Consider the following 15,421-nt stretch of genomic DNA (forward strand, 5'->3'; position numbering starts at 1 on the left):
TCTCTCCCCCCCCCCCATGTCTACACAAGCTGGCCACTCTCTCCCCACACACACCTACACAAGCTGCCATCTCTCTCCCCCCCCCACTTACCTCCACAAGCTGACCTCTCTCTCCCCCCCACACCTAAACAAGCTGGCCTCTCTAACCCCCCCCCACAAACTGGCCCCTCTAACCCCCCCCCCCACAAACTGGCCCATCTCCCACTACCCCTCTAGGAGCATCAGCTGGTCATTCTCCATACCTCTAGGAGTATGAGTTTCCCCACATCTCAAACAACTATGAGCTTATCCCTTTTCCTACAACCCCCATGAGGATGAGCTTGCCCCTCTCCCCCCCTGAAAAAAAACTATATAAACCAGCCCATCTCCCAACCTACCATTAACATTACTTAACCTTTCACTCCCCCACACTTCTATGAGCATGAATTGGACCTTCCAAAAGTGTCGCCACACCAAGGTCTTTACTGAGATACCAACTAGGCCCTGGCATTCCAAGTACACACAGGCCCAAACAGCCCCCCACCTTCCAAGCAGCCCAATAAATGGGGACTGTTATGGCATTTCCCATAATTCGAAGATTGCCAGTCTAGGCCTACCCATGCCTCTGTGAGCTGCCACTTTCCCCTTACAGCTCTATGAGCTTCAGTTGGCCCCTATTCTCCCTACAGCCCTATAACATAAGCTGCCTGCTCTCCCCCCTCAGTGAGAGTGAGTTGGCCTCTCCCTACAGCCCTATAACATAAGCTGCCTGCTCTCCCCTCAGTGAGAGTGAGTTGGCCTCTCCCTACAGCCCTATAACATAAGCTGTCTGCTCTCTCCCCTCAGTGAGAGTGAGTTGGCCTCTCCCTACAGCCCTATAACATAAGCTGCCTGCTCTCCCCTCAGTGAGAGTGAGTTGGCCTCTCCCTACAGCCCTATAACATAAGCTGCCTGCTCTCCCCCCTCAGTGAGTGTGAGTTGGCCTCTCCCTACAGCCCTATAACATAAGCTGCCTGCTCTCTCCCCTCAGTGAGAGTGAGTTGGCCTCTCCCTACAGCCCTATAACATAAGCTGCCTGCTCTCTCCCCTCAGTGAGAGTGAGTTGGCCTCTCCCTACAGCCCTATAACATAAGCTGCCTGCTCTCTCCCCTCAGTGAGAGTGAGTTGGCCTCTCCCTACAGCCCTATAACATAAGCTGCCTGCTCTCTCCCCTCAGTGAGAGTGAGTTGGCCTCTCCCTACAGCCCTATAACATAAGCTGCCTGCTCTCCCCTCAGTGAGAGTGAGTTGGCCTCTCCCTACAGCCCTATAACATAAGCTGCCTGCTCTCTCCCCTCAGTGAGAGTGAGTTGGCCTCTCCCTACAGCCCTATAACATAAGCTGCCTGCTCTCCCCCCTCAGTGAGAGTGAGTTGGCCTCTCCCTACAGCCCTATAACATAAGCTGCCTGCTCTCCCCTCAGTGAGAGTGAGTTGGCCTCTCCCTACAGCCCTATAACATAAGCGCCTGCTCTCCCCCCTCAGTGAGAGTGAGTTGGCCTCTCCCTACAGCCCTATAACATAAGCTGCCTGCTCTCTCCCCTCAGTGAGAGTGAGTTGGCCTCTCCCTACAGCCCTATAACATAAGCTGCCTGCTCTCTCCCCTCAGTGAGAGTGAGTTGGCCTCTCCCTACAGCCCTATAACATAAGCTGCCTGCTCTCTCCCCTCAGTGAGAGTGAGTTGGCCTCTCCCTACAGCCCTATAACATAAGCTGCCTGCTCTCCCCTCAGTGAGAGTGAGTTGGCCTCTCCCTACAGCCCTATAACATAAGCGCCTGCTCTCCCCTCAGTGAGAGTGAGTTGGCCTCTCCCTACAGCCCTATAACATAAGCTGCCTGCTCTCCCCCCTCAGTGAGAGTGAGTTGGCCTCTCCCTACAGCCCTATAACATAAGCTGCCTGCTCTCCCCCCTCAGTGAGAGTGAGCTGGCCTCTCCTTACAGCCCTATAACATAAGCTTCCTGCTCTCTCCCCTCAGTGAGAGTAAGTTGGCCTCTCCCTACAGCCCTATAACATAAGCTTCCTGCTCTCTCCCATCAGTGAGAGTGAGTTGGCCTCTCCCTACAGCCCTATAACATAAGCTGCCTGCTCTCTCCCCTCAGTGAGAGTGAGTTGGCCTCTCCCTACAGCCCTATAACATAAGCGCCTGCTCTCTCCCCTCAGTGAGAGTGAGTTGGCCTCTCCCTACAGCCCTATAACATAAGCTGCCTGCTCTCCCCCCTCAGTGAGAGTGAGTTGGCCTCTCCCTACAGCCCTATAACATAAGCTGCCTGCTCTCCCCTCAGTGAGAGTGAGTTGGCCTCTCCCTACAGCCCTATAACATAAGCTGCCTGCTCTCTCCCCTCAGTGAGAGTGAGTTGGCCTCTCCCTACAGCCCTATAACATAAGCTGCCTGCTCTCTCCCCTCAGTGAGAGTGAGTTGGCCTCTCCCTACAGCCCTATAACATAAGCTTCCTGCTCTCTCCCCTCAGTGAGAGTGAGTTGGCCTCTCCCTACAGCCCTATAACATAAGCTGCCTGCTCTCCCCCCTCAGTGAGAGTGAGTTGGCCTCTCCCTACAGCCCTATAACATAAGCTGCCTGCTCTCCCCCCTCAGTGAGAGTGAGTTGGCCTCTCCCTACAGCCCTATAACATAAGCTGCCTGCTCTCCCCCCTCAGTGAGAGTGAGTTGGCCTCTCCCTACAGCCCTATAACATAAGCTGCCTGCTCTCCCCCCTCAGTGAGAGTGAGTTGGCCTCTCCCTACAGCCCTATAACATAAGCTGCCTGCTCTCCCCCCTCAGTGAGAGTGAGTTGGCCTCTCCCTACAGCCCTATAACATAAGCTGCCTGCTCTCCCCCCTCAGTGAGAGTGAGTTGGCCTCTCCCTACAGCCCTATAACATAAGCTGCCTGCTCTCCCCCCTCAGTGAGAGTGAGTTGGCCTCTCCCTACAGCCCTATAACATAAGCGCCTGCTCTCCCCCCTCAGTGAGAGTGAGTTGGCCTCTCCCTACAGCCCTATAACATAAGCGCCTGCTCTCTCCCCTCAGTGAGAGTGAGTTGGCCTCTCCCTACAGCCCTATAACATAAGCGCCTGCTCTCTCCCCTCAGTGAGAGTGAGTTGGCCTCTCCCTACAGCCCTATAACATAAGCTGCCTGCTCTCCCCCCTCAGTGAGAGTGAGTTGGCCTCTCCCTACAGCCCTATAACATAAGCTGCCTGCTCTCCCCCCTCAGTGAGAGTGAGTTGGCCTCTCCCTACAGCCCTATAACATAAGCGCCTGCTCTCTCCCCTCAGTGAGAGTGAGTTGGCCTCTCCCTACAGCCCTATAACATAAGCTGCCTGCTCTCTCCCCTCAGTGAGAGTGAGTTGGCCTCTCCCTACAGCCCTATAACATATGCTGCCTGCTCTCTCCCCTCAGTGAGAGTGAGTTGGCCTCTCCCTACAGCCCTATAACATAAGCTGCCTGCTCTCCCCCCTCAGTGAGAGTGAGTTGGCCTCTCCCTACAGCCCTATAACATAAGCTGCCTGCTCTCCCCCCTCAGTGAGAGTGAGTTGGCCTCTCCCTACAGCCCTATAACATAAGCTGCCTGCTCTCCCCCCTCAGTGAGAGTGAGTTGGCCTCTCCCTACAGCCCTATAACATAAGCTGCCTGCTCTCTCCCCTCAGTGAGAGTGAGTTGGCCTCTCCCTACAGCCCTATAACATAAGCTGCCTGCTCTCTCCCCTCAGTGAGAGTGAGTTGGCCTCTCCCTACAGCCCTATAACATAAGCTGCCTGCTCTCCCCCCTCAGTGAGAGTGAGTTGGCCTCTCCCTACAGCCCTATAACATAAGCTGCCTGCTCTCCCCCCTCAGTGAGAGTGAGTTGGCCTCTCCCTACAGCCCTATAACATAAGCGCCTGCTCTCCCCCCTCAGTGAGAGTGAGTTGGCCTCTCCCTACAGCCCTATAACATAAGCGCCTGCTCTCTCCCCTCAGTGAGAGTGAGTTGGCCTCTCCCTACAGCCCTATAACATAAGCGCCTGCTCTCTCCCCTCAGTGAGAGTGAGTTGGCCTCTCCCTACAGCCCTATAACATAAGCTGCCTGCTCTCCCCCCTCAGTGAGAGTGAGTTGGCCTCTCCCTACAGCCCTATAACATAAGCTGCCTGCTCTCCCCCCTCAGTGAGAGTGAGTTGGCCTCTCCCTACAGCCCTATAACATAAGCGCCTGCTCTCTCCCCTCAGTGAGAGTGAGTTGGCCTCTCCCTACAGCCCTATAACATAAGCTGCCTGCTCTCTCCCCTCAGTGAGAGTGAGTTGGCCTCTCCCTACAGCCCTATAACATATGCTGCCTGCTCTCTCCCCTCAGTGAGAGTGAGTTGGCCTCTCCCTACAGCCCTATAACATAAGCTGCCTGCTCTCCCCCCTCAGTGAGAGTGAGTTGGCCTCTCCCTACAGCCCTATAACATAAGCTGCCTGCTCTCCCCCCTCAGTGAGAGTGAGTTGGCCTCTCCCTACAGCCCTATAACATAAGCTGCCTGCTCTCCCCCCTCAGTGAGAGTGAGTTGGCCTCTCCCTACAGCCCTATCACATAAGCTGCCTGCTCTCCCCCCTCAGTGAGAGTGAGTTGGCCTCTCCCTACAGCCCTATAACATAAGCTGCCTGCTCTCTCCCCTCAGTGAGAGTGAGTTGGCCTCTCCCTACAGCCCTATAACATAAGCTGCCTGCTCTCCCCCCTCAGTGAGAGTGAGTTGGCCTCTCCCTACAGCCCTATAACATAAGCTGCCTGCTCTCCCCCCTCAGTGAGAGTGAGTTGGCCTCTCCCTACAGCCCTATAACATAAGCTGCCTGCTCTCCCCCCTCAGTGAGAGTGAGTTGGCCTCTCCCTACAGCCCTATAACATAAGCTGCCTGCTCTCCCCCCTCAGTGAGAGTGAATATACAGACAGCCATATGAGCGTGAGGCAGCCGTGGGCTCCCGTGTAGCCGCACAGGCGTGGGAGTGGGGGGATGTGGGGGAATACACGCCAGTGGGGGCAGTTTGCGCACGAAGCGGCCGCAGTGAGTCAGGCAGGTACCAAGGGGGAGAGAGCGCCTCTTTCTCCCGCGCATTTCTATGTGTAGCGCGTCATGAGCCTGACGTCAGAACCTTCCCTGTTGCTAGGGCAACCTGGGCACTGGGCCAAGCCAAGTCAGCTGAGAGAACCCCAAACTCCCCCCTCCCGCTCGGTACTAACTACCACATTGGCGCGCAATAAAGCTGGTTGAAAGAAAGCTCTGTTTCGGCGCCTGTGTTTTTTTTTTCTCCTGTCACGTGGTTTCGGGCGAGTCATGTGCTCCAGTCATGTGACCATCCCTCTGTGGCGCCGCGGCCTGCAGCTGGGAGGCAGCAACATGGGGACGGTGCTGGATATCAAGATCAAGCGGGCCAATAAAGTCTATCGGGATGGGGTAAGAGCAACGCGGGGCGGGGCTAGGAAGCGGTCCTTAGTCCCCTTTGTGCAAAAATAAATCCCTTTATATGTCAGTTGCAGCCTGCAGGGCAGCCCGGGAGGTATTGGGAGGTATTGGGTTTTACACACTGGGGCAGCACTGCGCAACTCAAGGTTCTCCTGCTGCCTCCTGGATTGGGCCTTTCTATTGGCTGAACTGTAGCAGCCAATCACTTTAGTGCTTAGTTATAAGTGAACTGTGCTCACAACTTTAAAGGGGAAATAAAGCTCAACTACAAATGAAGCTGGAAATGCTGCCCATTATGTGTGAGGGGTCTGTGCCAGCCCAGGGCAACCAGGGCCCTACTGCAGGGAAGCTCAGTGGCTAACAATGTGGCCTAATAAGAGCCAAGGTGGGGCGCTAACTGGGCAACTTGGAAGGTCCTTGTCATGTTCTTTATTTGTTTTAGGTAATTTAAAATGGGATTATTTATATTCATTGGAGCATTAAGGTGGCCAACTGGCCATACACAGGGTCATGTGACTGAGTGCACTGAAGGCCACGCGGGGGGGGACATTTTGTGTTTTTCTCTTCTGTGTCCCAACAGCATTGCTCTCCTTCCGACACCCCCAACACTTACCTGTGGGCTGCATTCCCTTATTGCCACTGCCTGTGCTGCCACCTGCTGGTGAGGCATTCGTTGCATCCCATCAGGAAATGGAAAACATGGAGTTAATAATAAACTTTATTTTGTTATTACATTACATTAACATTTATTTATAAAGCGCCAACATATCCCGCAGCGCTGTACAATAAGTGGGTTACATACATTGGCCATACAGAGTAACATATAAAGCAACCAATAACCGATACAGGAGGGGAAGAGAGCCCTGCCCAAAAGAGCTTACACTCTACAATATTATTATTATTAACATTTCTTTATAAATCGCCAACATATCCCGCAGCGCTGTACAATAAGTGGGTTCCATACATTGGACATACAGAGTAACATATAAAGCAATCAGTAACCGATACAAGAGGGGAAGGGAGCCCTGCCCAAAAGAGCTTACAATCTACATTATTATTATTATTAACATTTATTTATAAAGCGCCAACATATCCCGCAGCGCTGTACAATAAGTGGGTTACATACATTGGACATACAGAGTAACATATAAAGCAATCAGTAACCGATACAAGAGGGGAAGGGAGCCCTGCCCAAAAGAGCTTACAATCTACATTATTATTATTAACATTTATTTATAAAGCGCCAACATATCCCGCAGCGCTGTACAATAAGTGGGTTTCATACATTGGACATACAGAGTAACATATAAAGCAACCAATAACCGATACAAGAGGTGAAGAGAGCCCTGCCCAAAAGAGCTGTGTCCCAACAGCATTGCTCTCCTTCCGACACCCCCAACACTTACCTGTGGGCTGCATTCCCTTATTGCCACTGCCTGTGCTGCCACCTGCTGGTGAGACATTCGTTGCATCCCATCAGGAAATGGAAAACATGGAGTTAATAATAAACTTTATTTTGTTATCCAAACTAAACACAGACGTTGTTTTCTGGCACTTGCTTATTCAAGTAAACCATTGCAAATAAAATCAGTATCTGTCTGGCTAAAATAAAAAATGATTGGTGAAGCTTTAGCTCCTAGTTGTTGCTCTGTGCTGCAACCAAATACAATTGTAGAAATACAAAAAATAGGAAAAAAGCTTCAGCAGGTTTTCTGCAAAACAGTGTTACCACTACCCACAATAAATGTTTTGCAGTAAACCTGCTGAAGCTTTTTATCTAGTTTTTGGATTTCTACAATAGTATCTGTCTGGCTGTTTATATTCTGCGCAGTCCTGGTTCTGACTTCTGAAACAATGTAGCACAAGTCAGCTGATTAAAAGACCTGGAAGAGAACGGACTTCTGAGAGGGACAGACTAACACTTATAAAGCTTTTAAACTTCTTGTTTGTTCTTCTGCCATAGGAAATCTTATCTGGGGTGGTGGTGGTGATGAGTAGGGACACAGTCCAGCACCAGGGAATTACACTCACCATGGAGGGATCAGTCAATTTGCAACTAAGTGCGAAAAGTGTTGGCGTTTTTGAAGCCTTTTATAATTCTGTTAAGGTAAGTGGGATAAGCACTGTATTCTTACAAATAGGGTTTCTCATCCGTGTATTTTCTTTCAAAGGAGAACCAAAGCCTAAACATGAATATGGCTATAAATACTGTATTACAGGTATGGGATCCGTTATCCGGAAACCCATTATTCAGAAAGTTCCGAATTACGGAATGGCCATCTCCCATAGACTCCATTATAAGCAAATAATTCAATTTTTTTTTTCAAAATTATTTCCCTTTTCTCTGTAATAATAAAACAGTACCTGTACTTGATCCCAACTAAGATATAATTACCCCTTATTGGGGGCAGAACAGCCCTATTGGGTTTATTTAATGGTTAAATGATTCCCTTTTCTCTGTAATAATAAAACAGTACCTGTACTTGATCCCAACTAAGATATAATTACCCCTTATTGGGGGCAGAACAGCCCTATTGGGTTTATTTAATGGTTAAATGATTCCCTTTTCTCTGTAATAATAAAACAGTACCTGTACTTGATCCCAACTAAGATATAATTACCCCTTATTGGGGCAGAACAGCCCTATTGGGTTTATTTAATGGTTAAATGATTCCCTTTTCTCTGTAATAATAAAACAGTACCTGTACTTGATCCCAACTAAGATATAATTACCCCTTATTGGGGGCAGAACAGCCCTATTGGGTTTATTTCATGGTTAAATGATTCCCTTTTCTCTGTAATAATAAAACAGTACCTGTACTTGATCCCAACTAAGATATAATTACCCCTTATTGGGGGCAGAACAGCCCTATTGGGTTTATTTCATGGTTAAATGATTCCCTTTTCTCTGTAATAATAAAACAGTACCTGTACTTGATCCCAACTAAGATATAATTACCCCTTATTGGGGCAGAACAGCCCTATTGGGTTTATTTCATGGTTAAATGATTCCCTTTTTTTCCCTGTAATAATGTATTTTTAACAGACTTAAGATATGGAGATCCAAATAACGCAAAGATACCTTATTTGCAAACCCCAAGCATTCTGGATAAAAGATCCCATACCTGTACTATATCAGTCCAGAGGTTTAGCAGCCCTATGAGCCAGGCCTTCAAACTTAAGCACAGGAGCTCCCTATTTTGTTAGGCAGTGGTTCCCCAACCAGCGACACAGGGGCAACAAGTTGCTCCCCAACCCCTTGGATGTTGCTCCCAGTGGCCTCAAAGCAGGGGCTCATTTTTGAATTTATGGTAAGGAGGCAAGTTTTGGTTGCATAAAAACCAAGTCTAATGCCAAATAGTCAGTCCACATTGGGGCTATTAAGTAGCCAATTGGCTGTAACTGTCACTTCCAGGAACCTTTTTCATGCTTGTGTTGCTCCCCAACACATTTTCCACTTGAATGTGGCTCATGGGTATAATAGGTTGGGGATCCCTGTTGTTTTGCCATCTTTGGAATGTCATTGGCACTGCACATGCTCAGTGGGCTTTGGGCTGCTGGGGAGAAGCCAAGCTGACGGGTGGTGGGAATCGGCAGAAAGTGAATCACTAATAATATAGTCATTTGTCTGGAGGTTCCACTTCCTTTATGTTCCTGTACTTGGGGCACGAGGGCTGTGACTTTATTCTTGTCTCCATTTCATTTCAGCCCATTCAGATCATTAGCAGCTCCATGGAAATGGTCAAACCTGGAAAACTTCCCAGCGGCAAAACTGAAATCCCCTTTGAATTCCCTCTGAACGCGAAAGGGAACAAGGTGCTGTACGAAACCTACCATGGCGTGTTTGTGAACATACAGGTAAGGGACTTGCGTTAAGGGGGGGGAACTTCACCTAAAATGTGTCAGCATGCTGGGAGCTCTAGCACCTAAAGCTAATAAACAAGGCAGGCAACAGTGTAATTGGCTGAGTGAGCAATACTTATATATGTCCTGCTTTTGACTCCCCCCAGTACACCCTCCGCTGTGACATGAAGCGCTCCCTTCTGGCCAAGGACCTGACCAAGTCTTGTGAATTCATCATTCATTCCTTGGTAAGAAATCTGTGCGACTGCTGAATTAATCCAACGGGTCTCCCCAATCAGCCATCCAAAATTAGACTAATAACTCCAAAACCTGCAATCCCAATACGGGCCAGCCAGGCACAAATTCAGTCTGACAGGCAGGCTGCAGGAGTCCGTTCTACTCTCACGCAGAGAAGTGCTGGGATGGGGGCTTGGTAAAATGGGAACGTGGGGGGCGGGGTCTTGAATGAACCTCCGCCCCTCACCCATACTCAAATGCTTTTATCTGTCCACCCATCGGTAGACTGCAGTTGGGTAAATAACATGTCCCATTGGTTTTTAGTAGTATATGAACATGGACCCTGAGGGTGACAGTGGGTAAATGGTTTCTGCATAAAAGCATCTGGGCCAGTTACTCCCTCTCTCAGAGATTTATGGGGTTATGTAATAAAAGGCACTAAGTTTGCCCAGGAGCAGTAACCCATAGCAACCAGTTAGCAGGCAGAATTTACTGGTTGCTATGGGTTACTGCTACTGGGCCAATATAATGCTTTTTAGTGTATGTCATAGGGAGACTGAACTTTTCTGGTCCAGAGAGAAGACTTTAGGTACAAAAAAAGGCAGAAACTTTCCCCCTCTCCTATCAGTAAGTCTTTAGGCGCCTATATGGATACATTTAACCAGGGATACTCTTACGGGGATCCCTTAAAGAAATCTGACACTCTGATTGGCTGGATCTGTTCTTTGCCCCTGCAAACTGACTAACGTCTCTATATATTGGTTTTTAGCCCCAGAAAGCCAAGTTACCGCCAACCCCTGTGGACTTTACTATTACGCCAGAGACTCTACAGAATGTTAAAGAGGTGAGTTTCTATTCAGCAGCTGAGGAGGTACATGTGGATCTAACATATACACACCTTTTATATTCACACCCCGACCAAAAGCCGCCCAAGTCTGTGCAACTGCCAGTGAGAGATTTGGGATTGGAAGCTCTATAGTAAGCCAAAGCAGAATTTCATGAGTCAGGTTCTGGGAGAGACACAGGCTCCGAGGAGATAATATGAAGGGACGTAGGTTACGCCGTGCCCTGTGGCCTATTGGTAGAACAGCGTGGTCCTGCCAAGTTCTTACAGAGGACAGAACAGGTGTAACGTAGGGAACTTGGCACGGGGGCTGAGTACACAACTGGCTTCCCCAGAACTTGCCACTGTGGCTCAATCTCAGGCTTAGCTGTGCCTGACCCGCGCTGAAATGTGAAAAGACGTCTTTATCTACAAATTAGGTATTTGCTGAGGTGGCAGTTACAACAACAGCAATCAGTTACAGTTTCAGATACCCCCCCAAGTAAAACGTGCACATTACTTACCTGATAGGCCCAAGTGCTCTTCCTAATATGCTCTTGTTGTGCACCAGGTCCATCAGGTCACATTTGGGAGTCCTGTGTGGAAGGCAAATAACACAGCGATTCCCACAAACTGAATGGGGTGTCACTAAACTGTGGCTCAATGGGAACATGTAAATCTTCATCATATTTGGGGTAGTCATTATTTCATTATATGGTGCCGGCAGGTTCCGCAGTGCTGTATAGTCCTATACAACAAACGAGGAATAAAAATGATCTATGGGGATCCTTGGAGCTGTGGGACCACTGACAGGGATGCTTTAGGAAATGTTCTAGAGAGCACAGGGGCATGGCCGGGCACCCTAGTAGCAAGGGCTTGGCACCTGTACCACATGAAACAAAACTTGACTGGCTCCTTCTGGCACAAGAAGCCCATTTTGCCTGTTCCCAAAACTCCAGCTGGCATAGCTTGCAGATGTAAAACTGACACCCCTCCCCAAGGTGCCAACTGTTCATCATATTCAGCCTTGTGCCACGAGGGCTAATTTAAGGTAAACGCAATGTACCAATTATTCCATGAGTCTTGGCTCCCTGGCAGCCTGATGTGCAGCCTTACGAGGTTATAAATGTCACAAGGATCCCCATTTGAATGGGGTCCAATTTGTGAGCCACCAGCTGTCTACAGAATACTCCCAGCAGCCCTTGCCAGAGGGTGTAGTACAGCCTATTAAGGCTACGGGAGTTGGATGTCTGTGGAAATCGAGGAATACATCAGACGGGCATAACTGAAAAAATAGTGTCTTTGGCGGCACAAGAACTAGAACCAAGAAGGCACATGTAGGCCCACGAGTGCAGTGAGCCAAGTGCAGTTTTGAGCACAATGGCCTTTTTTCCCCACACAATGCAGTGTTTTTCCAAGAATTCCAGGGTCACTGCAGACACGAGGGGACAATGTGCTTGGCGCAATTGCGCTTCTTCCTAAATGCCCACAGTAGCAGTGGAGGCTATGGAGCTGATTAATATACCCGGACTAGGGAGTCTCTCTTGACTCTGTTTTACCTGAATTCATTGGTACAGGCACGGCGGATACTTTGCCTTCTGTTTTTCCTCTGTGTGTTCTCCTTCACTGATGTCCTGATTTGCTCTCAATCTGTTCTGCCCCAGAGAGCCTCCCTACCCAGATTCCTCATCCGAGGTCACCTGGACTCCACCAACTGCATGATCACTCAGCCGCTGACTGGGGAGCTGCTGGTGGAAACGTCCGAAGTTGCCATTAAGAGCATCGAGTTGCAGTTAGTCCGAGTGGAAACCTGCGGTACGTGCGCATTGCATCCCAATAGGAAGTACTGACCAGTGGGAACTGAATCTGAATAACTTGCTACAGTGTTGCTGTAGGTTATATAATGAGCCTGAGCTTAACCCAACAGAACCCCTGTGGGATGAGCTGGAACCTTAACTACAAACCAGGCCTGATCCCCAACATCACTAATGCTCTTGTGGCTATATTTCAGCAAATCCCACAGACAGTGTTCCTACATCTAGTGGAACCTTCCCAGAAAGTTAGGGGCAGTTATAGCAGCAACATTTAAACTGAGGTGATAACAATACCCTGGTTTGGGAATGAGGTGTTGGCCAAACAGGTGCCCAGGTATATTGTTGCCATATTTTTTCCTGAACAGATAATCGTAGACTGTAACAGAAGAGATTTACCTGGTGGAAGGTACATTGCTGAACTCCATGGAACGTATAACTATGGCAGCTACTGTATTTGTACAACTGCAGGGATGATAAAATCCCCCCCCACCTCCACCTCCAACTAGACCGCCCAGAATGGCCCAGCCAACAATGCAATCACTCCCTGCCTGCTAGCTGTTAGGTAGGAGAGTGGTGGGGAGCTAAAGCTATAGAGGAAGCAGACCCTGTACTCACCACAAGCGTGGGCTCTGCTTTCCCTATAGTTACCCCACTGCCCCCCACCTGACAGGCAAATCCACTGCTTTCCATTTAGTAGAAACCCCAGTAGGCTGGATGTTGCACACAGACCTTTTCATTTAACAACTATATTTTTTCCACCCCCCCACCCCAGGTTGTGCGGAAGGTTATGCTCGGGATGCCACAGAGATTCAGAATATCCAGATAGCCGAAGGAGACGTGTGCCGAGGGCTCCCAATTCCCATTTACATGGTCTTCCCCAGGCTGTTTACCTGCCCAACGCTAGAAACCACCAATTTTAAAATAGGTAAGGGATTATTATTATTATTAGTGATGTTTTAGGATTTATTTGTGTCTCTGGGGTGTAGGGGGGAAAGGCACATGTATTGGTTTATATCAATGTGAAAAGGCAGCACAATGCTGTTATTCAGGTAGGTAATCACCAGTGCAGCCATGATTGCTGCGCTTATTGAGCCATTCCCACCCAGCCCCCAGACTTGAGGAGAAAAGCGCTGTTTTAATGTGCTTAATTCTGTATTTCAGAGTTTGAAGTCAATGTTGTGGTGATCTTACACGATGATCATCTCATCACAGAGAACTTCCCTCTCAACCTGTGTCGAATGTAATTTGCTAAACGACCGGAGCACTTTCCTGTGTAACCACGGTGACCGTCGAGAAGGACCTCCCTCCAGGAACCGTCACATGTCAGTGTAGTAACCAAGCTGACATTTGTTTCCAGTATTCTTTCAGCAGCAGGCAGATAAAAGCTAACTGCTGATTGGTTGCTGTGGTTCACAGAGATTCTGACTGGAACGAGCCACAACATTAAAATGGGACCAACACAGTCAGGAAAACAATGGACTTGTTACAGTTAACCCCAAGTTATGGAATTGTAAATAAACTGCACTTATTTGGAAAGAAATGGTCTAAAAATGTTATCTAGAGTTTTATTTTTCACTAGTGCTTCACTCAGGTCAGTGAGGTGCCTGCTGCCGTCAGTTATTGGGAAAGGAGGAGCTGGGGTACAGATCAAAGGAGTTCTTTTTCTCTAGTGTACTGCCTCCTAGTGGTACAAACTGTACTTTTTTGTTCCTCTGTCCCCCAAGGAGTTGTGCGAAGGATCACCGTAGGCTCCTCCCACTTACCCATCTTTCCAATTAGAATATGTCATACTCATTTCCCTCTGAGAAATAATTTCCCTTTTGTTCTACTCCATTCAAGGCCAATGGCAGCGAAAGCAATAAAGGCCTTGGGCTATGAATCATTGCCTTATTATAGCTCTGTTAATAGGTGCCCTGTCACCTAGTGGTAGAAGCTAGAACCCCCCTCCCACTATTCCTGTGTCCCCCAAGGTGATGTTGGAGTAAAGAGGCTTAAGGGGAGATTTGAGAACTATATATAAATATACAGGGGGACTATATAATAACCTCTCTAATGCTTTATTAATGAGTTGGTCCTTCCAGCAGACACAATGGCACCCGTTTCAATTAGAAGAAAGGAGGTTCCATCTTAATATTCCGAATAGGGTTTTATACTGTGAAGTTGTGTAATTCTCTCCCGGAATCAGTTACTGGTAGATACTATACATTAGATAGCTTCAAGAAGGGGTTGGATGGCTTCTTAGCAAATGTGACAAAGGGCTACTGAAATGTACAAAGTTGATCCAGGGACTAGATTGCCCTCTTGGAGTCAACTAGGCATTTTTCCTCCAAAATGAAGCGGCTTCAGAAGGTTTTTGTTTGCCATTTTCTGGATCAACTCAACCTAAAACACTATATTATGTTACTCTGCAGCTTCACCAATGCAGTTGGAAGTATCCAAAGAATTTTGGGCCAAGAAAAACTAGAATTCATGTTGCACAGCACATCAATAGCTTTGGCCTTCCTCAAGAAGAGAGAAGACGGCAAAACGCCCTTTAGTCTATTCCTTACGGCACAGGTGAGCGTATGTGGCATCAACTACAGAAACCAACCAGCACTCCTAGTTGGAGGGAAATTCTTCAGGAGGAGTCTAAGAACGACTGCTGCCCTAACGCAGAATGTGTGTCCCAGCCGTGCTACAATAACAACCACAGGCCATTCAGGGCAGCAGAGAAAGTTTATTACACCAGGAGCCGCCATACAAACAGGAGAATGCTTTGTACTTTGCAACCTGGAGTCGCACAGTGGAGAGAATCACAAATGTTTTAATAAATTTGGAAAATAAAGTTGTTCGAGACAATTCCCATCGAACCCCACCAGCTTTTACCTGCAGATTTTTTTCTGCTGATTTTTTGTGGATTTGTCCTTTAGTAAACACCAACTATTTGTAGTTCTTAAAAATATTCTCAAGTATATTTGCGTTTTTATATGGCAAAACATTGTGGTAATCCTGCTATAGTTCCAGGGGTACCCCAGGGCACAAATAAGCACTCACCCCAAATCCCCCCCCTAACTGGCCTTCAGGCTGGGCCCCCTTAGCCCATAACAAGGTTACAGATATATAGAAACATTGGGGTAACAGTCACCCCGCTATAGTTCCAGGGGTACCCAGGGCACAAATAAGCACTCACCCCAAATCCCCCCGTAACTGGCCTTCAGGCTGGGCCCCCTTAGCCCATAACAAGGTTACAGATATATAGAAACATTGGGGTAACAGTCACCCCGCTATAGTTCCAGGGG

General features: G+C 48.4%; 1 protein-coding gene across 1 annotated transcript; it reads left to right on the forward strand.

The window, feature by feature from the left end:
- Positions 1-5,247: 5,247 nt before the first annotated feature.
- On the forward strand, positions 5,248-13,924 carry vps26c (VPS26 endosomal protein sorting factor C). Its single transcript, XM_002941530.5, has 8 exons — positions 5,248-5,417; positions 7,390-7,533; positions 9,135-9,284; positions 9,437-9,517; positions 10,276-10,350; positions 11,994-12,144; positions 12,916-13,068; positions 13,305-13,924. The coding sequence occupies exons 1-8, from the start codon at positions 5,298-5,300 to the stop codon at positions 13,385-13,387; spliced, it is 957 nt and encodes a 318-aa protein (XP_002941576.2). The 5' UTR covers positions 5,248-5,297; the 3' UTR covers positions 13,388-13,924.
- The last annotated feature ends 1,497 nt before the right edge of the window (positions 13,925-15,421 follow it).

Source organism: Xenopus tropicalis, chromosome 2 (genome assembly GCF_000004195.4).
Source record: "Xenopus tropicalis strain Nigerian chromosome 2, UCB_Xtro_10.0, whole genome shotgun sequence".
Classification (NCBI taxonomy): Eukaryota; Metazoa; Chordata; class Amphibia; order Anura; family Pipidae; genus Xenopus; species Xenopus tropicalis.